General features: G+C 34.6%; 1 protein-coding gene across 1 annotated transcript; it reads right to left on the bottom strand.

Annotated features, from left to right (window-relative positions):
• Positions 1-101: 101 nt before the first annotated feature.
• On the bottom strand, positions 102-11,981 carry LOC125680760 (proteolipid protein DM beta-like). Its single transcript, XM_048920522.2, has 7 exons — positions 11,854-11,981; positions 7,853-8,009; positions 7,302-7,461; positions 6,726-6,888; positions 2,023-2,120; positions 1,600-1,665; positions 102-1,510 (listed from the first exon to the last, which is right to left on the bottom strand). Exons 1-7 carry the CDS (start codon positions 11,855-11,857, stop codon positions 1,352-1,354), a joined length of 807 nt encoding a protein of 268 aa, XP_048776479.1. The 5' UTR covers positions 11,858-11,981; the 3' UTR covers positions 102-1,351.
• Positions 11,982-25,773: the final 13,792 nt, after the last annotated feature.

Here is a 25,773-nt window from a genome sequence, read left to right as displayed (position 1 = left end):
AGCACATACACCTGAGCAGTTTTTTTTTTATCAATGTGGGAGGGAGAGGGTCCTTAATTTTCATTGTAGCATGGTGTAGTTGACAAACACTTTCAAACCTATTAAGTATAAAAATCCCTTTATTTACCAAAAAGATTTTTAACCTGGGAGAAAACACATTCAAAAGACTTTTGGTTTATATTACATAAATATCCTTTAATAAAAAATATCTGCAATTTTCTCTCTCCATTAATCAGATTAGTGATTACCTGGCTTTAGAAAAACAAAAAATTACAACCTTCTTTTTAACATATATTTGACTCATTTTCTTATATGCGATAAAGTAATCAAATATATCTGTTTGCACAAAAACAGTGTATATAAACATTGTTTAAAAATATGTCGCAAAATCATGTGTTAAACTGATCTTAAAAATACATGAAATATATAAAACATATGACCAGCAAAGTTAGAAATGTATACAAAAATTATGGAAAGTAATATACGAAAATGCACATACATAAAATATTAAAAACACTGATAATAAAATCTGAAATGAATAAATAAATTGTACATTAAGTGAACTGTAGTAAAACACGCTTATAATGAACACACTTAAAACAAATTCATGCTTATTGCAAAGTGATACTCTATTCCCTTGTAAGAGGAAAATTCCCCCCAAAAAATTATAGGATATAATGAAGTTCATTTATAATGAAATGTTTTGTTTGCTGGCCTGAAGGTTCACTATAACCGAGTTTTACTATTGCATTATAAACATTTAGAATGTTTTACACTTAAATATACATTTTAAGAATAATGATGATATGTATTTGAAAAAAATGGAATGTTTCCACATTTGATATGTACAGGATTTAGATATATACAACTCATGAATAATCATGATATACAAAATAATAATTCAGTACGAAATGTTGGTATAATATGTGTAGAGTGATATGTTTGTATGCACATATAATCATAAGCTTCACAACACATATGTAAAATTCAACATCGAGATATAATACAAACTTTTGCTTGAAGTGCTGTTGATTGCCCATTTTTACTCACAATGAAGGTGTCATTGCACAACCTATGCACTACACGGCAAGCATTAAAGTTTCATACATTAAAATGCTACAACCATTGATGGACTTGCTTATATATATGTACAATGTGTCATCAGTGTCACACAGTGTTGTCACTAGGATTTCTCTATCACCTCAAATATCTAAATATTACAACTGCTACAGAGAGGGTTGATTTTTCATGGAATGCGTACTCTCCATTTTAATGAATGGAGATTTCACAAATATGAATTTCCTCAATTTTTGTAGGAATGATAGATTTCTTGACATTTGAGTGAAGTTGATCATTTGAAGCTGCCCCTTTCGTATGAATTGTCTAGAATTCCCCTTCCATTGCTGTGAAGGTCTATCTCCTCCATGTCGACAGCGTTGCGGTAGTCCGTCAGCTCTTTGGATATATTGATTCGGGTGTAGTTAGCCGACAGGACCGACATGAAAAGCATCTGTAGGATATGACAGAAACCTTCATAAATCCTATTTAATATAGGTTTGACATACATGTATATAGAGGGATGGATCCTGCAGTACTTACCATGCCAATGATAATACAAGCCGCCCCAGCAAGGGCGGTACAAAACAGTGGACCAGCCTCAGCAAACTAAAAGAGAACAAACTACTGTTAATAATCATAGTGTATAGGGCAAAGTCATTAATCTCAGTGTATTCAGTAATCATAATTTATATGCTAACATGTAGTGAATTCATTAATCATTGTGTATCCTTTACAACATCAACAATTTTACGTATATTTTCACTTTGCTTTCCTGGAGAAAAAATATGGCAATGTTCCATATCTAATTTTATATAACAGTATATATATGGAATCACTATCCATTTTGTAGAAGATATTGTGAAAGAATTTGCTTAAAATATTCATATAAATCACATGATAGCACATAATTGCTTTATGGTGCCGCAAGCTTTCTATTTCTAGAGTAATTTTAGCTGTACATACATTATCGCACAAGAGCCTCAGCTCTGAAGGGTTGCAGATCTTGTCGTTCCCTGGAGCTTGTACTCCCAGAAACGGGTATGTGAAATTCCTGTAGATACCTGGTAAAACGTTAAAAATGAGATTTTTTAACCTGCAGACAGTAATTTCACATCAATTGAAGAGGCAGTAAAACTGATCAGTCAGCAAAGGTCCTCGGGTGAAGGATGCATTGCAGAGGAGAGGGCCGTAACTATCACAGTACAACCCCAGGGTCCATAATTATTTGAAGGGGAAAAACAACATTGATTCCACACAACTTGGGAATGTTACACATTCAAGTGTGGCCCTGTTATTTTTCAAAACATTTTTTTTAAATTCTCCTATATATGTATTCTCATGTAAAACTCCAAATCCCTATTTTAGTCCCTCCCTAGCCCCAGCGACCATGATTTAATCAAATATGAACTGCAACACATTGGAATACTTGCATACTTAATATACGCCTATTAACCATATATATTCCTGAAGATATACATGAATATAGAATCCAGTTTTAAATATAGAAAAATCTACAAAAGTAGTAGTATAATAAAAATATCACAAACTCGATTATTTTCTTCAATTCTTCAGGAGTGTAATAGTACAGATACTATTATGAATTGTAGAAACTAGTCAAGTATACTCAATCGGTTTTGTGATATTTTTATATCTAATACACATACACACGCAGATCTAATTCTTGAATTATCTCCACTGGAACCGTCGCCATTTTCATTCTAGTGCAAAGTTTAATCAGGAACATTTTTCCAGCTCTGTAACTCGACCATTATAATGCCAAATTTACACATTGACTTCTTTACCCTGATTTCAAGACAAATGTCTGTATTAGGGTGTCCAATGTCTTGATGTACTGCCAGAGACGTGATCGGTGAAACTGAGCAACATCTCAATCCTATCGCGCATCACTTCAGCAGAACAATAAATGCTATCAACAATTCAATTAATACGCGCAATAATTCAGAATTGAAGACACAATGTATCATTAATCATTTGACGAGATCTTTAATTGAATTGTTGCACACATCAAATGAAACGATATTTTCAAACAATTAAAGCTAATCTTGAATTATTTGAGTTTATGTTAATTTGGCTCAGCATAAGAGGATGCTTGTCTATTATTCTGACTAATCATAGCCAAGCTCTTCAATTGAGAAAGATTTTAAAGACTTTTTACTATGTATTCTGACCCATGCAAAACTTTGATCACCATCCTACCCTAGGAAGCCACAAATTGAACAAACTTGCATGTAAATCTGCACTTTTTAAAGCTGTATCAATGGTCCGAATTACAAAATTTTTTTCTTTCTCGTAAAAACGCTATTAAATCATCGCACATATGTAGTTATGAGGCTGTATGACATGTCATACATTATTTCACCTGTTTTAACCAAAATTATTTGATTTTAAATCGGTGTTTACAAACAATGGCGTCACTCTGCCATTTCAAGTGACAGTCACTGACCATTTCAACTTTCCCTTTTAAAATATTTGTAACTGAGTTTTCCAAATGCTCATTTTCGAATTAGGGCTTTCCTTCCATTCTTTTCAGCCAACACCCTTGGTTTACCATGTAACAACAACTCCTTATGATATGCTAATAGTTAGCTTTGTTCATACAACCATTCCAAATCAATCTAATTAGACTGATTATATTCTTGAGAACTTGCCATGTATACTCAGTTGTTTATATTAGTAAAACCCTAACAGCATATCCGGAAACCATCTATAGACAAGAGTACCGCAAACGGTACATAATACGCCCGTGAAATGCTTACATAGGGTGTTTTTCTTGTGCTATAATTTGTATAACTTTGCTTCAGGTAGTATCAGCCACCATGAGGCTGTGACAAACTTCCATATGAACAAAGGGTCTTAGCTTAAAAATCGAGATTTGCTCAAAATGGACCAAGTTCAACAACCTGTAATTTTTTCAAAAATGGAAGAAAATAAAAATCCTTCCCCAGATGCACATCTTCAACACCCACAAAATAAGAAGGCTCCCACTTGAAAACTGTGGGAGGAGTAGGGCAGACAAATTATGTACCCTCCAAATAATAATTATTTCCAAATAAAGGGGCAAAACTCTGGAAAAAAGGTCGAAATGGATCAAAATTGCAGTATGATCTAGAGTGACCCACAAAGAAGCTACACAGCAAGTTTCAGCATGATATGTGAAAAGGAAATGAACTGTGTACTGTGAGCAATGCTCACTAAGAATACCCCCCGCTTACCCCAATCTCCCAAAGGGTGTTGTTAATAGGTATAAAATACCTCTTTCCTGAGTGTAAAAATATGGTATGCATTTGTAGAAGAAAATGGAAGCTATAGTCCAAACACAAATCCATGGCATAAACCTATAATTTTGACCTTGAGATCAAAGGTCAAGGTCATAAAGAGGTCATGAATGTACATGACACATAGCCTCATGGTGATACACCCATGTCTTATGGTATGACTATGTCAAAACCCTATAATCAATTTTGACCTTGAGGTCAAAGTTCAAGGTCATATACAGGTCATGAAGGTACTCAACACATCGTCTCATGGTGATACATTCATGTGTCAAATATGATATGCCTATGTCAAAGAACAAAGAAGTCATGGCCCGGACATGAATCCATTGTAAAAACCTTTAATTTTGACCTTGAGGTCAAGGTCATATGGAGGTCATGAAGATACAAGACACATCATCTCCTGGTGATACACTCATGTGTCAAATATGGTATGCCTATGTCAAAGAACAAAGAAGTTATGGCCCGGACACGAATCCATTGTAAAAAACCTTTAATTTTGACCTTGAGGTCAAGGGTCAAGGTCATATGGAGGTCATGAAGGTACATGACACATCGTCTCATGGTGATACACTCATGTGTCAAATATGGTATGCCTATGTCAAAGAACAAAGAAGTTATGGCCCGGACATGAATCCATTGTAAAAAACCTTTAATTTTGACCTTGAGGTCAAGGTCATATAGAGGTCATGAAGGTACTTGACACATCGTCTCATGGTGATCTACCTGTGTGCCAAATATGGTATGCCTAAGTCAAAGAACAAAGAAGTTATGGCCCGGACACGAATCTGCACAGACGGACAGACGGACAGACAGACAGAGTGATTCCTACATACCCCCCAGAACTTCGTTCGGGGGGTATAATTATAAAGAGAAAAACCCGAATGGACGGACGGATGTACAGACATCGCTGTACCATAATACATCCCGTCTAAAGACGGATGTATAATAAATCCCGGATATAAGTGATGTGACAATTCAAATGGCAGCTACGAACAGGAAAAATGGCAGTTTGGTATGAAATTTAATAACTGGTGACTGCATTACACAGGTGGTTGCTTAACAGAGTTATATCATAGGATGTTTAATTGGGAGGGAATAAAATAACCACATCAGACAAGTGCCTGCTATGGAAAGTTCGACTGTATATCTCCATGTAAAACTTTGATTCCCTACTGTACCCCCATCCTACCCTAAGTGGTTGTGATTTGAACAATTTTGAATTCACACTCATAAAGGAAGCTTTCATTTAAGTTTTGTTTTTTCTAGTCCAGTGGTTCTTAACTTCTTATGACTAAGATTTTTTAAAATAAGCCACCACATTTTCATTATTTTTCAATTATCTTCCCTTTGAAAGGGAAGTGATCCTTCAATTGAACAAGTTTGAATCCCCTTTACCCAAGGATGTTTTATGGGAAGTTTGGTTGAAATTGGCCTAATGGTTCTAGAGAAAAAGTGGGAAACAAAATGTAAAATTTACTGACGGAGAGACAGATGGACGACTGACAACAGGTAAGGCCAAAAAAAAGTAACCAATAGTTTCTCAGGCACCGCCGCATCAGGTTAAACACTGCCGCATTGATCAATTTTATTGCCATATTGAAAAGGGAAATAACTCAATTTTCTATTTTTCCGAGTTGAAAAAGAAAATTGAGTTATTCCCCTTTTCATATATGCTAATAAAAAGACGTTTTTATTTAATATACAATATATTTTTTGTTCAACAGTATTCTATGGATTAACTTTTTATAAAATGATTGGAATAATACTATTTTAAGTTGAGTAAGTATTATAATTGATATTAGACTACAAAAAAGTAAGAATCGGTTGATATCATTATTTTGTTGACTGACAAGGAAAAAAGATAACTTTGGCTTCAAAAAAAAAAAAGAACCTGCCTGCCGCATTGAATTTTGAAATTTTTGGCCTGAGAAACTATTGATTAATTTTTTTTGGCCTAATCAGAAAAGTTCATATCAGTTTACACACCTGTACCTCAGGTAAGATAACAGCTATATTATACATCAAGACATTGCTCCACAAGAGCTCTGTAAGACAGGACATACCCATTCGCAATGAGTGTCTACAAGCTTTTTCTAGTAAGTCCCATAGGGATCTTGACCTTTGTGATCCCAAACTCAATAGAGTTCTTCCTCTCTAGACAACAAAGCTACAAGCTGAAATATCAAATCAATCAAGCAAAATATGTGGCCTGTAGAGTGTGTATAAGCTTAGTGTTACACCGGGCCCATTACTACATCCCCTCTCTCAATGAATTGTGAGGGGATAGTAAATATTGCACTTAAGCTAAATATAAGTCATATGATGCAAAATAAAAACAAGATAAAATTGATCAAAGTAAAAAGGACTCACCAAAATTACGGAGCTCGAAACAGCGATCGACGTTTTCAAAGCTGTTTCCATACACCTCATGGTTACAGAACGAACCCAGCATGATATACAGAAACACAGGAATGGTGGCCACACCCAGAATCACCACCCAGCATAAACTGAGCAGGAACGACATTGCCATAAACTGAAAGATTATGCCATAAAATTCCACGAGACTGATCAATGTTAAAACAGCTAACGTGTTAATGAATGACCTGCTGATCATTTAATTAACATTTCTGTAGATGTAGTAAGGTTATATATATTTTAGACACAATCTGTTCATCAAAACAGATAAATAATACAAAGCTGCCCTCTTATAAAACTTACCATTTACACATGTGCAGTAATGATAGAAAATTTGACCTATGACCTTAGGTTTATGCATGTTTTTTTCCTTGACTATAAATAAAGTTCTGACTTTAACCTTTCAAAACACGATGAAGTATGTGTCATTCAAACTTAAGCTGTGCCAAATAGACATATACAAATATATCAATATAACTTATATATCAAAAACTAGACAACTTATCTAATTGTATAGATCTTACAACTTACAAATCCTGCAGACACTCGCCCTCCCATGATGCAACTCTTTCCAGAGTAAACATTTTGTCGTGTAGCTCCTGTTGCAAGGAAACCGAAAACCAACAGAAGAATAGAGAACAGGGCCATCACAACACCATTCACAATGAACACATTCTGTATAACTGACAGCCTGCAAAAATATAAACACACAAAATTCAATTTAAATATCACACTATGTATACTCTTCCTTCCATTTAACAGACTTAAATGATGTCTGCACAGAAGAACCCAAGTTACATGAAAATGGGTTTAAGGAAATATTTCAGAAATTGAAAAGGTTTATACACATGCATCATTTAATTGACAGTAGTGCCAACTGAATTCAAGACATTGGACAGACAATATCTTCATAACCAACCAACATATGAAAAATCATTATGATCAAGTGAAATTGTTTTCAACATATTGAGCCCCTCTTCTTTGAAGGGGGGCATAAATATTTAATATTACATATAAAATACATGTATTATTCAAAATGAATGTTTACATGAGGTAGACTGAAGTCTTTGTATTCTACATACCATGGAACTGAAAACTGAAACAGTCCCTCCATAACATTGATTATAATGATCTGGAGTGCTCTGTATAGGGTCCCACAGAACACACCCACTCCAACAAACACAATGATGGTGGCTATCAGGGAGGCAAACGGACAGTTCCCCAGCTTCTCAAGTGTACCTAAAACATGCATCATTTGGGATTAGACAATCACCCAACAAGTGTACCTAAAGCACACATCATTTGGGATTAGACAATCACCCAACAGGTGTACCTAAAACACACATCATTTGGGATTAGACAATCACCCAACAGGTGTACCTAAAACACACATAATTTTGGGATTAGACAATCACCCAACAAGTGTACCTAAAACACACTTCATTTGGGATTAGACAATCACCCAAGTGTACCTAAAACACACATCATTTGGGATTAGCTTTTCAAGTTTACCTAAAACAGTGACAGTAGGTGACTCACAAATCAATCCTTCAACCTGCATTCGAAATCTTGGTGTCATGTTTGACTCCAAGATGGATATGGAGAAACAAGTGAACTCTGTCAGCAGATCTTGTTATGCACAGTTGTGGCAAATAGGCCACATCAGAAAATATTTAACAACAGAAGCAACTAAATCTCTTGTGAACTCCCGAGTTACATCAAGGTTAGATTACTGTAACGCTCTCCTGGTTGGTGTTCCAAAGAAAGTCCTGAGCAAGCTCCAACATATTCAGAACACTGCTGCACGTCTCATATCCAGGACCTCTCGTTACAACCATATCACTCCAATACTAAGAGAACTACACTGGTTACCTGTGCAGTATAGGACACAATATAAGATACTTACTTATACTTACAAAGCCTTATATGATGAGTGCCCAACTTATATCAAACAATTACTAGAGGTATATAAGCCTACCCGAAATCTTAGGTCTATAAAACAATCAGTCACTTTAGTTATTCCAAAAAGTCGAACCGTAACATACGGAGATCGGTGTTTCAGAACAATAGCTCCAAAACTGTGGAATGCCCTTCCAGAACATGTAAGGGACTGTAGAACACTGTGTGCATTCAAGAAGTCACTGAAAACACATTTTTTCCATCAAGTTTTCCAGGACTAGTTTCTATCATTTCAGTCATTCGTGTAGGTTAGATTCTGTGGAAAAACTGTGAAAACTAAAGACTATGTGTCTTAGCTTTCGAGTACCATTTTGTGATGTTTTATAAATTAAAAAAAAAAAGAGAAAAAAAAGGGAATTGTATGTTTTAATGTATTATACCTGAAACATCATATGCTGTGTGTGCGTGTGTGTATTTCATTATTATTATTTTAATACGCCCTGAAACTGATGTTTATTCTTATCTAGCATATTTATGGTATCTTGTGTTTTCATGTTTTATATGTACAATGAGGATAGGTACAGCTTTTAATGTTTTATTTATTTTCTATGTATTATGTGTACAACATTCTGTTGTAAGGTATATATGCATTGTAAAGCACCTTTGAGTGTACATAGTGTATGAAAAGGGTGCTATATAAATATGGTATTATTATCATTATTAAAACATCATTTGGGATTACTCGATCACATTTACACAGGAATAGTCACAAAGCTTATTATTTATAACTACACAAATCACTGGGGACCACTCTGTTAAATAAATATCATAATAAAGTGTCTTAATGAGCCCCACAGTGGTGAAACTGTGAACAATGGACAGATAGTTCACTGATTGCGTACTTCATGACTTTGCAGCATTCAGAATAAGGGTGGAACAATTAACCATAAGACGGTATATCACGGTAATATCATGCTACGATTCACGATACTTTATACTATATCACGGTTCGGTATTCTTGGTCCAGATTAATTTGAACCGTCATAATTATGTTGTAAAAATGGCTTCCTGTTACTGAAAATGTGGTGCCAACACTGTCACTAAATTATTTCTCCTCCTGTGACCCATAAATCTCCAATATCATATGGAAACATTTTGGATTCCTTCAATGGAAGAAAATGGTAGATAATGCAGGGTTGTCACTAATGCAAGAATCTGTGTCCTAGACGCAGAAAATTCATTTGGGATGCAATTTTGTCCGATATGGTGAGTCCCATGGATGCATCTCGAACTTTGAGTAAAAATCATAATTTTACTTTGATGCCCTAATATTGTGCATTAATTAAAATTCGTAGTAGGAAAAAATCTAGGTAAAACGTTACGATCTAGAGTCTAGATAGTGAACCGACATAATAACATGGAGTTCACAGTGTCCCAATCCGACTTGTGAGTTTAGCATCAGTCAATTAGGTGTGAATTAAGCTATTATACTACAGAGATAATAAGATAAGATGCAATATGAAGAACATTTTGCCACTGAAGAACATTTTGCCACAGGCAGTTATTTCTTTTTATTTCTTATCTAATTATTTATTTTTTATAAATCGGGATCTATATTTGAATATAAATGTTTGTCTTCCAGTAGCCATTTTAATCGAAAGTTGCATGCATGTAGTTTGTAAATAGGTTTTACAGATCGTTGGCAAACAAAACTAGTACGCAACTATTTTATCCCAATAATAATTTGATTAAAATGCTGGTTAATATTGAATAGGTTGTTGTGATGATAGGAGATCCGGGGAAGTACTTATGTTAGCGTGGACAATTAGTCGTCCAAGACCAAGTCACGAATGATTAAAAATAAATCTTAAAATTGATATGTTTTGTACTGCTTCCATTTTAATTGAAATAGGCATGGGACTCATCAAATTTTCATGGGACTCAAGCTGCTTATAAACCATGAGTCCAGGACTCGTCTTCAATAATTTCTAGTGACAACCCTGTAATGTTGATGTTCTGATCTTTTTAAATAAAGACATAGAGTTGTAACAAAATTAAGGTGCAATTAAATGATACCAAAAGCAATGTTGTTCATATGTTATTATTCATAGCATCTTAAAAGTATCGTGATACGTATCATATCGTCACGTCTGTATTGTGATATGTATCGTATTGCACAAGTACCATTGTACTCCTAATCCAGATTCTTGCATCACAGAAAACCGTGACATGATCAAAATATTCTCACATATATAAAAATTCATGAGCAGTGGTAGAATTCTGGGTTTTTTGGTTGTTTTTTTTTTTTTGGGGGGGGGGGGGGGGCTTGAAGAAAACACCATCTGCCTAGCACTAGTCTCCAGATGTGAATGAGAAATACAGAGGATGCTGAGGAAGGCAGGTCTTTAGTTTGGAGAATATACTATTACTCTGTACTTGTTAAAAATTTGATGGGTATTCTACAGGTTGGAAAGACTTCCCCTATAGCGAGATATTCTCGCTAAAACGCGATTATCCCTCTTTAGAGAGAGAGTAAACATTACCAATAACAGGTGTTTTGGCGTCTTTATTGAAAATAATGGCAAATCCTGTGCAACGCTGAATAAGTGCGACACATACTCAACATGACGCCAATTGTTTCTATGAAATTGACAACATAGTCAAGAAATTGTATATCAAAGTTGCTACGTAAGAGGGAAGCAGTCTGAAATCTAATGCACATCGTGAGTGTTTTTGTTTTGATATATTACAGAAGTATCAGACATTTTAGCACTCTTTCTTCTTTTCACGTGAAACATGAAGAGATGTACTCCACGGGTGTTTTTCTCGGTTGTACGAGATATATTTACTCTCGCTAGAGAAGGATAACCGCGTTTTAGCGAGAATATCTCGTTATAGGGGGAAGTGTTCCCAACCTGTTCTATTCACAATACCTTGGGGCTGTATGTCTTAACTGTGGCCTTAAAGATTCGTCCAGTATACCTCAAACTTAGTAAATTAAGACTTAAGTAACGACTATGGAAATAAACAATTTGACATGTACATCAACATAAACACTGATAAATACATAGATACATGTACATATATCAACATAAAACACTCAATTGTTGATTGTGATACAGGATTGTTTAAATTAGCGTCTTGTTCACATTTTTGAAACAGTTAATAATAAATCATAAATTACCCATTTTTTTCAGATCCTTGTAAAAAATTATCCCCAAACAAAATTAAATATAGCTCATTTCTTCTTTCAGTTCAAAAAATGACTCATAGATGTCGCTTTAGGGAGTGGCAGATACTAGGTAAGATGTCATCAACTGTCATCAGCAAGTCGTACAAGGAAAATATAGAACTTCAATGCGACACTTTCCTTTATAAAATGTTTATTCGCATATACATACATACAAATATGCATACATAGATATCAAGGGATAACCCATGAAAGCTCGAAAGCTTATTTCCAATGGGGTCCTTTGATGCACGGATGTTTGCGCTAGGGGGTCATTTATAAAGTAACTTTTCATGTGTTATCCGATAATATACAATCGTACACATTTTTATACAACAATATGTTTCCTTTAAGAACAAGTTTTATGTTTCCAAGAATGTGAACAGTCGAAACTCTATTAGCCATTCTCATTTTGCATGAAAATTACATGATGTAGCTTAAAAATATCGTTTTCTTGTCAATATGTAGATATTGATTCGATTTTTAGTGGACAGACAGCATATCCGTTGGGTGACATTGCCCCAATCGGAACTCCTCGAATGTCTCGCGCACTCAACATAGATCTATGTCGAGTGCGCGAGACATTCGAGGAGTTCCGATTGGACATTGTCCCCCCCCCCCCCCCCCCCCCCCCCCCCCCCCCCCCCCCCCCCCCCCAGTGGTTCTAGTTTTAAAAAGATTTTCTTTATATATTTAATTGCATGTATAACTTTCATTTCCTATTGTTGTAACCCTAACATATCCCCGGCGGTCATGATTTTAAGAAACATGAATCTCCACTATGTAAGGAAGATTTCATGTAATTTTGAGAGGAAGATTTTAAAATGATACCACCCTATTTTTGTGATTATTTTCCCTTGAAGAGCACATGACCCTTCATTTGAACAAATCTGCATCCCCTTTAGCCAAGGATGATTTTTGCCAAGTTTGGTTGAAATTGGCCCAGTGGTTCTGGAGAAGAAAAGTTTACGACGACGCCGACAGACATAGAGAAATTTCAATCAGAAAATCATAAAAAGACATGCGATATTTCATATTTTTTAAAATAATAAATCTCATTAAATATATGAGATATCTTACACATTATATAAGATATCTCACAAACTTTATAAGATATCTAATTAACGTTCTTGATATTAGATATCTCATAATCTTTATAAGCTATTCTATAACTTTTATAAGATGTCTTATAAAGAAAGTTTATAAGATATCTCATAAATACTTTATTGCGATATCTTATTAAAACATATACTCCTCCTATGCATCTGATCCCACCTCTGGTGTGTCCAGGGGTCCGTGTTTGCCCAACTATCTATTTTGTATTGCTTGTATGAGTTATCAGATTGATCACTGTTCGTTATCTTCACCTTTCATATAAGATATCTTATATATTTATTAGATGTCTCATAAACTTTATAATATATTTTATAAGATATCTCATAATTATAAATAATGAATTTTCATAGGATGTCTTATAAACTTTATAAAGCATCATATGAATTTACTTTTATAAGATATCTTATAAAACATATTATATATCTTGTATTATAAAATATCTCATATAGCATATCTTATAAAAATTAATTTATGGGATAACTTATTAAATATATAAGATATCTTATAAAGTTAATGAGATATCTTAAGGCATCTAATAAAACATAAAAGGTATCTTATAAAACATAGAAAATATCTTATAAAACATAGAAGATAGCTTATAAAACATAGAAGATATCTTATAAAACATAGAAGACAGCTTATAAAACACAGAATATATCTTATAAAACATAGAAGATATCCTATAAAGATATCTTATATGCCCTAGAAAACCAACGGGCAAAGCCTCTAACGCCAAAATTGAAGACATGACAAATATCTTTACGAACCTAACGCGAGAATGGCAAGCTTCAAATAAACAGTATAGCCCGACTAAAGCCATAGTTGAAAGCGTTAGCATACTGATACCACTACCAGCTCGGCAAGGAAAAAAACTTTATTTGTGATTGGATTGATCGCTCAATAACGAAAACGAAGTGGATGAAGTACTGATCAAACTTTCAACATGTACAAATACATGCAATAAAGATGAGGAAACGGAAAAATTAATTACTATTCAAGTTTACTTTACTACGTATCTGGCAACTACTCAGGGAAATGTTCATGAACAGTGGATTGAAGAGGAATTCGAGTATCTAAAGACCATTGTCGATGAAATAACAAACAACTCAGTCCAACTGCTGGACCTCACATCTGAGGATCTAGAATCCACAATCAATTGGGAGCAAGCTGTCACAACATGTGACAATTAGTGAAGAACGAATCACAAAACTTGAGAAAAAAATGTAGAATCTTTTTAGTGCGGTCGAAGGAAGACTAAACAGCAATGAAGATCGGGTCTGTATTTTGGAAAAAGAACTTCAAAGACTTCAGCAAAGAGAAAAGGAACACACAAGAATTATCCAGACGCTCAAAAAGAAAGAAAAAGACTATAAAATAGAAATTATGGTAACAGCAATACACAAGCAGCCTGAAGAAATACATAAAGCACAGAAAGTTACAGAGGAGATGTCGGTACATTTGGCGCCCCACACGAGAGTGGATAAAAGAGAAGAAAATCAAGGAAAATGTCACGAGTGAGACTGAAACCCCACAATACTACTTGTCCGACAGCGACGATACCAATTACCAACCAATAGTCAACAACTTGAATTGGGCGAGGAGACTGTCGTGAAATATACAAAACCTTCTAGTAACACATTTTCAAAACTCCAAACTTTTCATGAAGAAATCCATAACAAAACCAAAGAGAAAACTTTCATCTCAAACAGGACATACCAAGAAATCCCGTCCGGTCTTGAATTCTTTGGCTTCAATAGGACCATATTACATGCTGATTAATAGTAGCAGTCGCTTATCTCTTAATTGCGGTCACTGATTTATAACGGTTTTTCTACACCGGAGATCAACAAAACAAAACCTTAACAAAAAGAACCTTCCAGTTGAATTCTTAATAGATTCCCATGGTCATGGACTTGTGTCACAAAAATTGTTTAGAAAAAAACCACTTGATGTCACAGTTCTTCCACAAGGAAAAAGAATTTTAGTGGAGTGATTGAACATCTAGAAAAATTCAAAAACATTCAAGCACTTCATCGGTGTCGGATGCAATGACATTGATCCCAACATGGTCACGTGTAATATTGCGACTACAGTAACTGAAAATGTTACGCGTATCTTACATTCTTCTCCAAATGGAAGCGTAATGCACTTCCTACCAGTATTTGAGAGGATACAAAATGATAATTACAACAGGAAGGTGGGTGTAGCATAAACAAATAAAGTCATAAAAGAACTGTGTAAGCGGAAGTAAGATACCTTCTTTATTGAAGCACCATGGGCACAGTCAAAACAAATACGGCATGGAAACAACAGGCAATCCTGGACATCATCAGGATGGGGTCAGGCAATCCTGGACATCATCAGGATGGGGTCAAGTATGGCCTAAATATAAAAAATCCCAAGACAACGTTAGGGAAAACACCGTGTGCGTCAACTGGTAGACAAACTACCAGACAGGGAAAACGCCGTGTGCGTCAGCTATTAGAAGAACTACTGGACAGGGAAAACACCGTGTGCGTCAACTGTTAGAAGAACTACTGGACAGGGAAAACACCGTGTGTGTCAACTGTTAGAGGAACTACTGGACAGGGAAAACACCGTGTGTGTCAACTGTTAGAGGAACTACTGGACAGGGAAAATACCGTGTGTGTCAACTGTTAGAGGAACTACTGGACAGGGAAAACACCGTGTGCGTCAAATGTTAGAAGAACTACTGGACATTGTGTGATATGTTTTTAGTATGGTTGTGAAAACTCTCAATACTCATTATCTAAATATCTAGTCATTTTAAAAAAGTTGTAATGTCATATTGCGTAATATCTACTTTGCTCACTGTGTAAAGGTTTAATTGTATATAATGCTATTGAACATTGCTTTTTGGAATGTACATGGTCTGAGTGACCATAAGTTAGATGATGAATATTTTAGTAGTTTAAGTAGAAAGTATGAAGTAGTATGTTTAGTAGAAATTATATTGAAGGACTCTTCAAAAAATCTTCAAGGTTATTCACCACCATATATTGTCAAGTCAACAAAAACAAAAAAGAAACGGAAGACCCTCAGGGGGGATGCTTATATTCATTAAGCCTAATTTGCAGAAATCCTTTTTAAAAAATTCCTGTACATGACTATGTTGTATGGTTTGAAACAAACCTACTCTCATCCGCAAACAATAACTCCCCTCGTTATATATGTTTTTGTTAATTTAAAACGTTATATGAACAAACACGCCTCTGAATCCATTTTTTTTTTCAATTTAGAAAATGATATTTCAACAAAGGAAAGGGTGAAATTCTTATTTGTGGTGACTTGAGCTCTAGAACAGGAGGACTTCATGATTCCATTGATCACGATACAACAACAGATACTTATTATGAGTGTCCACTACCAGTAATATATGAAGCAGATGTAAACTTGAAAACTTGACACCAAATCTAATATTCACGGTCACTTACTTATAGATATCTGTAAAACTTTTTACATTGACTTTGTTAAATGGAAGACTTCCTGGAGACTCTTTAGGTTATTTTTACATTTTTTAAAATTCAAACGGTACAAGCACTGTTGACTACATGTTGGTATCAGATCAACTCTTTCATCATATTAGACAATTCAATGTACTACCGCCTACTGAACTATACAAAGAAAAATATAAAATCACTCCAAGTCCTGGAAAATACCTATGTACCTATGGAATAAAGAATCAAAATCTTACTACTTATATGCACTCCTAGATATTGAAGCACAACAACAAATGGCCAATTTAAATGAGTTAGTGGACTCAACAAATGTAGACTCCAACGTTCTTGTAGATAGGTTAACAAACATACTATATTATATACTACTACAGCAAATAAAACCATTCCTTTTCATAAAAGTCAAATTCCCCGTAAGAGAAAGTGTAAGAAAAAACCCAAATGGGTGAATAAAGAGTGCTTGCTATTACGCAAAAAAGTACACAATTTAGGAAGAAGAATTGAAAAAGACCCAAACAATTGTGCATTAAAACATGCTTATGTCACTACAAAGAAAACATACAATGGATTGAGGAAACACCCCCGAACACAATTTTCAACTCATTAGCTAATGAAATAATTTTTTAAAATCCAAACAATTCTAAACAATTCTGGAACAAACTCAAAGAGTCAAAAGCTAAAAGTCTAGAAGCTACTACAATTGGCACATCAGAATTTGTTGACCATTACAGATCCTTACTAAATATGCATAATCCCTTAAAGGGCAAAGATCAAAATATAGATAATCAAGTCTTACAACAGAATAACCCTTTAGACTATCCCTTTACTCGCTAAACTCAAAAACAACAAATCTGCAGGGAATGACTTGATTCTTAATGAATTTATAAAAACAAGTAGTGATATCCTATTACCAATATTAGCTAAAGTATTTAATGTCATCCCGAATAATGGCAAAATGTCTGAATCATGGAACCTATCAATGATCACATCCATGTACAAACCAATGGTGATCCTAATGACGCAAATAACTACAGAGGATTAAGTGTCACTAGTTTTCACAGGTCTGTTGCAACAACGTTTAAATAACTATCTTGAAAATAATAGTCAATATCAATCTGGTTTCAGACAAAATCATAGAACTACAGATAACATTTTTGTACTCAAAACTTTAGTTAATAAGTATTTGTGTAAAAAGAAACAAAATTTGTATGTATGTTATGTATTGACTTTTCAAAAGCATTTGAACCGTATGAAGGTCTGCATTAATTCTATAAAATCATAATTGTCTGAATGCTTTAGAAACATATTGTACAGACTGGAAGGTTCAAGTGAAGAGCAAGGAACGACAACTCTGGGTAGAGATTGATTGAAATCAAGCATACCTGGAAACGACAATCTTTCAGTCCAAGTTTTACTCAAATTATACCAATCCATGATTGTACCAATTATAACATATAGATCTGAAATATGGATTACAGACTAGTTATTAAATCCTCAGAATGTTTTCCATTTGAAAAAAAACAACCCACAAAATCATTTCTAGATGTACATAGAAAGCATCAAATTTAGCCGTCAATGTTGAATTGGGTTCTTATCCACTCTACTACTTATGTTGTGAAAACATGTTTAAATATTATATCAGATTAAGAGATATGGAATCAAGTACCACATGCGCTTTTAGTATCAGCTTTTAAAGAAGACAAAGAATTAGCTTTGAAAAAGAGCTATGATTCATAGCAAAGCAAGATTTTCAATCTTTAACATAAACTTAACTTGATTTAAATACTTCGCATAAGGAGTTTAGGTGTAAGTTTAATAAAACTTTTGCTGACATGACCTATGAACAATTGAACAAAATCTCATTATCTAACTCAGGAAAACTCTATTTCTATAGTAAAATCATAAATTGTAATGAATATAAATTGCAGGATTACTTAAAGTTTCCTTTGAAAAAGTGTGAAAGATCACAGCTAACAAAATTAAGAATAAGTGCACATTCACTATTTATTGAAACAGCCAGATATTGTAAACCAATAATCCCGAAGGAAAACTGTATAGGCTATGCTTGTAAAATGTAAATTATTCGTTGAAAACGAAAAACAGTTTGTGCTTTACTGTCCTGTGTATGACAAACGTCGATTTCAATATTATGATATTTTTAGTGATAAATTATACTGTGGTACTGATCCCATTAAAGAAATTGTTAACCCGTGTGATTATAATATCACAAACGTTTGTGTAACTATTTAGATAGATGCTTTATGCAGAGAAAACAAATTCATGGACTTTAAAGAATCGTATGAATATATCTTATATATGCTATAGTCATTGTGCCATAATTTTTTATTTTCTTTTTGCTACATTTGTTTTGTTATTTTGACTGTATGCCAACATGGTGATGTCAATAAATGAATTGAATTGAATAAAACATATAAGATATCTTGTATGTTTTATAAGATATCTTATGAAAATAACTTTATAAAATATCTTCTATTTTTATCAGATGTATCATAAACTTTATATAATATATCTTGTGTAATATGCATGATATCTTATAGAATTTATGAGATATTTTATGAAATATCTTAAAAACCGTTAATAATGAGATATCTTATAAAATTTATTAGATCTCTTATTAAAAATAGGAAATATCTTATGAATTACGCTAGATATCTTTATAAAGGAATAAATATAAAGATGGCGTGCCATAGTTCTGAGCCATTCACTAGCATACATGTACATGATGTGTGGTGCGTTTTTCATATTTTGATTAGTACTATCGGAATATTAGGATTTGATTTCAACACATCAGAGGCTTCACAAGTCCTTCCTCCTTACTGTAATTATAGATATCAGTTATAAACGTTAATTATTCTCGTGTCATTTACTTTAAAATGCTTTTTTTAAAAACAAAATTTATCATTTCATTTATTCGTTTGTTTATCATTTATTGTAGGGGTTCATGGATTTTTTAACTTTTTTTTTATTGAGAATATTGGCAACACGTGTATGTAATGACAAATCGAAAATACACAATATAGGCAATGGTTAATATTACACATCCATATTGAATTAGATATCGAACCCACACATAAATCTAACTGTATAGTAACTTGTACTAATCTACTCCCCAGACGCGTCAGAACTCGGTATACATTAGAGGTATTTTGTTTATGTATACGACCGGAGGTTCATTCACTCACTTTCTCCGATTTGTCTTGTCTTTTGTTTAGATTGGCAGAATCCTTGGAGACAAAAGTATTGTGTGTGACTTTTATTAATATTCTCAAATACATACTACAAAACAAGCTACGAGGATCGATGTCTTGAAACAGGACAAGTAAGCGAGGCAAAATATTCAACGAGGGTCGATATACTATCAAGTATTTACAAACCTCGTTGTAACTTCATTCTAGCGTATTTTATCTTATAAACAAATATTGTATTAGAATTAAAAATGCGAAAGCCCGGAATCATGAAAACATTCAAGCAAAATGTACAACGAGTTATGAAAATGAACTAAAATTGCATGAATACTTTTACCTGACTTTAACAATAATTGCAAACTCGTACATGTATATACACTGTATATGCAAGCCAAAACTAATGCCATATTGCAATGCTCAAATGACTGGTATAAATCTATGTGACTGTAGGTGGAGGGTTTTGTAGGTATGTGTGTATGTGTAGAACATGTTGATCTATAAAAAAATAAATTCATTGCAAAATTCAACAAAACTCTTATCAACTATTTTCATGTAAACCTCATTACAGTATTGTTACATTTTCAAAAAATCCTTTTTATCAATCATACCTTTGTACTTGACCTTTGTATTTGGGAGAGGGCCTGCATAGGCTCTGTCTGTTGCCCAATCCTGTTGAGTTTATCAATAAATGTATTTGAATTAAAATGACTGGTATAAAGCTTTTAGGAACCACACTGAGCTTTTTACTTTCTGTCTGTGCTTTGCGTTACGTCACACGACATGCATGGTACCAGACTTAAAAATATGGACCGTTAAAACAATTTGTCTGGCCGCGAGCTGGTAGTGTGAATTTACAACATCGAGTCTTGTTGCCTACACAGAATATTATAAATGTAGTTTTGAGAATGTTAAAGATTTTCCCAGTATATTCCAACGTAAGCTTTCAACTGTATTGTGACAGAACATTGAAGTGAATGCACGGAATAAATAGAACAAAAATTGATGCATATTATAGCGCTCTTGTAGCTTAACGGGAGTTGCGGAATTTGAACAACTTTACGCCAGCAACAATTTAATTTTTCATGTATTTTTCTATGCCATAACTGATTTCTAGGATTTGTCAACATTTTGAAAATTTTATTCCCCTGACTATAAAATTAAGAGACACAATAATTGAAAATATTCCATGATCTGAATAAGTTTTCAAAGTATTAAAGTGCATGGTTGAAATGCAGGAGATTACAGGAAATCTCTCTCTCTCTCTCTCTCTCTCTCTCTCTCTCTCTCTCTCTCTCAGATTATTAAAAAAGGAAGTATTTATAGATATGTGTAACAATTACTATATATAAGAAAATAAAAATTCCTACGGGATCAACGAATTTGTACTCTGTACTGACATAATTACGTAATTTATCCTTGATTCGCAGCCTTGTTTTGTATCATCCAAAAATAAATCATTATCATTATGCAGATAAATTAACCCATTTCATCACCTTGGATACAAACAAACAATAAATTTATACCCCATATTAATATTTTGTAATACATATTGTGTCTTTCGTAGATGTTTACGATTTTGGCATTTTAAAGGTCATTAATTGCGTTTAATACTTTATACCTAGAGGACATTTGTAAATGTAACTGTTGTAATGTGTAAAATATGTTACCGACAAACGCAGATTTGAATTGTCCACAAGACAAGGAATTGAAGAAAATGAATTAACATATGAATATTGTATACCTTAATTATTATAAGTTTGACTGATAATTTTTCGGCTTATAACCATGCATCCCCCAACGTACCCCCCCCCCCCCCCTTGTTTCAAAGGTCAAACACTAACGGATCGTAAACAAATTTGCCCCCGCATGTACCACGAATACTCACAACATCAGATGATCCGCGTGATATCTGCTGATTAGCAAGAGATCCTAGATCGCATCAGTCAGTACTGCTTCACACAAACAAGTTCCCCGAGTCACTTGTTACTGACACACGTGCCTCATACCTGATCGCCGTTAACTGTAGGCATTTAGATTTCGGGGGGGTGTCTTTTTTTTTTTACCAAGTTCTTTTCCCGTTATACTTGCATGCAATTTATAGTTATTTTCGCATGCAAAGTAAGATTATATATTGGGTGACTGCCTCCCCCATCCCACTTTTTAGGCCCCCTGAGAAAACTTAAGCGTCATTTTGGGGCAGTTTTTGTATATATAGATCATTAGATATATAGATTGTTTTCATGATGAGGTGCATAAACAATGGGAGCATTGGGTAATTTGTATAATTATATAGACGAGAGAATACGCTATTGCTTATGCTCACGAAAGTTTTCGGTTTGGCTTAGGTAGGAATATTCGTGACTGCAACATCACGTCCATGTTTGCAGGTTACATTAAATGTCGATATCATGGTAATTTTTTTTTTTTTTTACAAAGTTCGTATCACACGGAGGAATAATTATTATTATCCGTTGCTAAAATGCCAAAGAAAAATACCAGTAATTACCCAGAGAGGAACAGTAAAGAGGGAGGGGGGGGGGGGGCAGAGAAGGGATGGTTTCGGCCGGGGACAGAGATGGTTGGAGACGTTTCGCGGATGCCTTAAGTGCATGAAGCAGATAGGGTCATGTAATAGATCATATGTACAGACATCCCCGTGAATTCGAAATAAAAGACACTACACAGTCTTCCATATCTGCTTCTTATTTGGATATTTTATTATATGAAAAACCAACAACTTTGTGACAAACGGCTTCTCCATCGTCAACTTTCCATGTCTAGGTAGCGTTAATCCATTACCTACTGCGTTTGGTGTTTATATCTCTCAGCTGATTTAATACACAAGAGCATGTTCTGCGTATGATTAATTTTTAAAATCTTTTATTAAAATGCTTATTTCAAAATGCATACATACATCATAACAATTATATTGAATATCATACCCCCGGTACATCAGAAAAATCAGGAAACTTCATTTCATAATGTATATTTATATACATCATGATAATCGTAATGCATTTCATAATGCATATCATGCATCAGAAAATTATACAGACATGTACATCATTATAATCAAAATGCATTTCATACATAAACAAAAAAATCGCCATGCATAAGAAAATCACAACAAATTCATTTCATAATGCATATATGATGAATTTTGAAATCGAGGCAAGCTACTGACAAATATGTTGAGGTTACAGGTGTTTCAATCGTCTCGTTTGAAGTCACCATTTCGCAAAATTTTATGGTTGTTATGATGATCTTATAATTTGCAAATACAACCTCTCGTTAGGTCTATTGCTGTTTGACGTGTTTTATACCACATTGTTGGGCCGTTCTTTACAATACTGAATTTGACTACGGATTACTCCGTTTACCTGAATAAGATAAAGAGCTCAAGGCGGGTGTAACAGGTCGACATAGGATGCAGACTCCTCCTAGGCACCTGATTCCACTTCTGGTGTGTCTTGGGATCCGTGTTTGCCATACTCTTAAAGAGCTAGAGCCACGAAAGGTCAAAATCGGCCTATTCTTTGAATTAAATAGAATTGTCAAAATTTAATCTTAGGACATTGTACTTCATAGAAAAATAAGATATAGCATGGTATTACTTCCTTTGTAGGAACGGGTTACTTGGAAAGTTGCCTTTGTGACGTTCCGTCGGTAGACACGGTATAGCGTTATTAGCATGTATTTATAACAAATGTTCAATTAACATGTCTTAAGACTTCTGTATGGTACAGAAGGTAGAAACACAAACTGTTTTAAACATGTGTATAAACGAAATAACATAACGTCTCCAGTAGTTATTCCTCAACAAGATTCTTATCTAACTTCATTTCTCGATGTTTTACGGTGTATATTTATCGTTCAGAAGCTGAATTTCTTTTTGATAAAATGTTATAAGGATTACTCATGATTAAGCTCAGCGTTTATCATTGTATCAGAAATACATATTAAAATGTACAGCCTGTGCACTAATCAGGGGCGGATTCAAAAGGGGTTGTGACTCATATATGTACTTTTTTAGCCAAGCAGGGGGGTGGGGGGGGGGGGGGGGGGGTGAAAAGCCACCATGACACACTCCCCTTAACAAATTTTCTCTAAAATGTTCAACCCAAAGTGGGTGTTTGCAATCCCCAAACCCGTCTAAATCTACCATTACTGTTGAATTCATTAAACCAATGAACAAAATATTGTATTCTTTATGGGATTTATGAGATTTATCACTGTTCGTTAACTTCACCTTTCATGTGCTTCATTCAGGATGTTCGTGTTTTTCATTTGTTTACTGCGTGCATGAAAAATAAATATGGAAGGAACACCGCATTGCCACGATCCTAAACATCGCACGAGCTTTCCCGTCGAATAGAAAACTTGACAAATAAGCTTACGAGGCCAATGGGCCACATCGCTCACCTGAGTCACCTAGTCCCATATTTTACGATTGTCCCTATATATTTGCAAGTAAAACTTTGACCCCTATTGTGGCCCAACCTAACTTCGGGGGTCTTGATTTTTACAAACTTGAATCTGCGCTATGTCAGGAAGTTTTCATGTAAATGTAAACTTCTCTGGTCCAATGGTTCTTGAGAAGAAGATTTTCAAAGAATTTCTCACTATATATTTACATGTAAAACTTTGATCTTCTATTTTGGCCCCACCCTTCCCCCGGGGCATGATTTTAACAAATTTGAATCTGCACTATGTCAGGAAGCTCTCATGTAAATGTTAACTTTTCTGCTCATTGGTTCTTGACACGAAGATTTTCAAAGATTTTACCTTTATAGTTGTGTGTAAAACTTTGATCCCCTATTGTGACCCCATCAAACCCTCAGGGCCAGGATTTTAACAAACTGGAATCTCCACTATGATAGGAAGCTTTCATGTAAATCTCAGCTCTTCTGGCCCAATGGTTCTTGAGAAGAAGAATTTTAAATTTTTACATTATTGTGATTATCTCCCCTTCGAAGGGAACATGACCCTTCATTTGAACAAACTTGAAAGCCTTTTACCCAAGAATGCTTTTTGCCAAGATTGATTGACATTGGCCGAGGAGTTCTGGAGAAGAAGTCGAAAATGTAAAAAGTTTACAGTCGGACAGACAGACGACGGACAACAGGCGATCAGAAAAGCTCACTTGAGCTTTCACCTGAGGTGAACTAAAAATTATTCATTGTCTTTTCATACCCTACGCAACGAGTTGCAGGAAGCACAATGTATTTGACCCATCACATTATCCTATCGATCGGTCAGTCCTGTCTTTGTCAGCGCAGCTCCTTTAAAACCGCTCAATAGAATTTCATGAAATTTTGTAGTTAATAAGGATTTCTATGTACTATGTAGATACGCATATTCTCCGGAAATTCCGATATTGTCTGGGAGTTATACCCCCTTTGAACTTAGAAGTTTGGCCAAATAGGCCAGAATTAAATATACTACTGAAAAAGTTTGTCAGCGCAACTCCTCTCAACAGATAAAAAGAGCAACTCCTCTCAACATATACATGTATAAAGATTACTATTTTGTGCAACTTGCGGATTTCATACATATGTAATCAAAATATTTCTGCTTCAATATTTTACGCAGTTTACATTTCTGAACAACATTACAGTGTACACATGGGGGTGGGGGGATGGGGGGGGGGGTATGTGAGCTTGCTCACTTTTTCTTTCACTTACTTTGAATATTTGCTAGAAACGTTTAACGATACCTCCCCCATAGAAAGTTTAAATACTGATTTACACAGTTGTTGAAAGTATCCATTTTGAACGAATTTCATGCTTTCTGTGGAGCCTGCCGGAAAGACCTAAAAATCAGACTGCGTGGTTCATAAATTTTTTTGGCAGATTTTACCACGATATGTAAAGAACCCTCACTATTTCGGCCTTGAGAGCTATACAAAGGTTATGTGTAGCCGGTGACGTTTACAAGATATGAGTGAAAATTTCTCGCATGGGAAGTAAAATAACGTTAAACAAGCACAAGCAAGGCAACAATGGTATCGGACCGACTGAAAATGCGTCATAGATATAGCCATTGTCATTATGGTGTTGCATGCAAAACAAATGCCA

This window comes from Ostrea edulis, chromosome 2, assembly GCF_947568905.1.
Source record: "Ostrea edulis chromosome 2, xbOstEdul1.1, whole genome shotgun sequence".
In the NCBI taxonomy this organism is placed as follows: Eukaryota; Metazoa; Mollusca; class Bivalvia; order Ostreida; family Ostreidae; genus Ostrea; species Ostrea edulis.
This window is presented reverse-complemented; position numbering and strand designations above follow the sequence as displayed.

Coding starts and splice junctions, on each gene's coding strand:
- LOC125680760 (XM_048920522.2), bottom strand. Junction 7,462..7,852: donor TTTCAGTTTTCAGTTCCATG/GTATGTAGAATA, acceptor ATATTTTTGCAG/GCTGTCAGTTATACAGAATG. Junction 1,511..1,599: donor CTTGTATTATCATTGGCATG/GTAAGTACTGCA, acceptor CATATCCTACAG/ATGCTTTTCATGTCGGTCCT.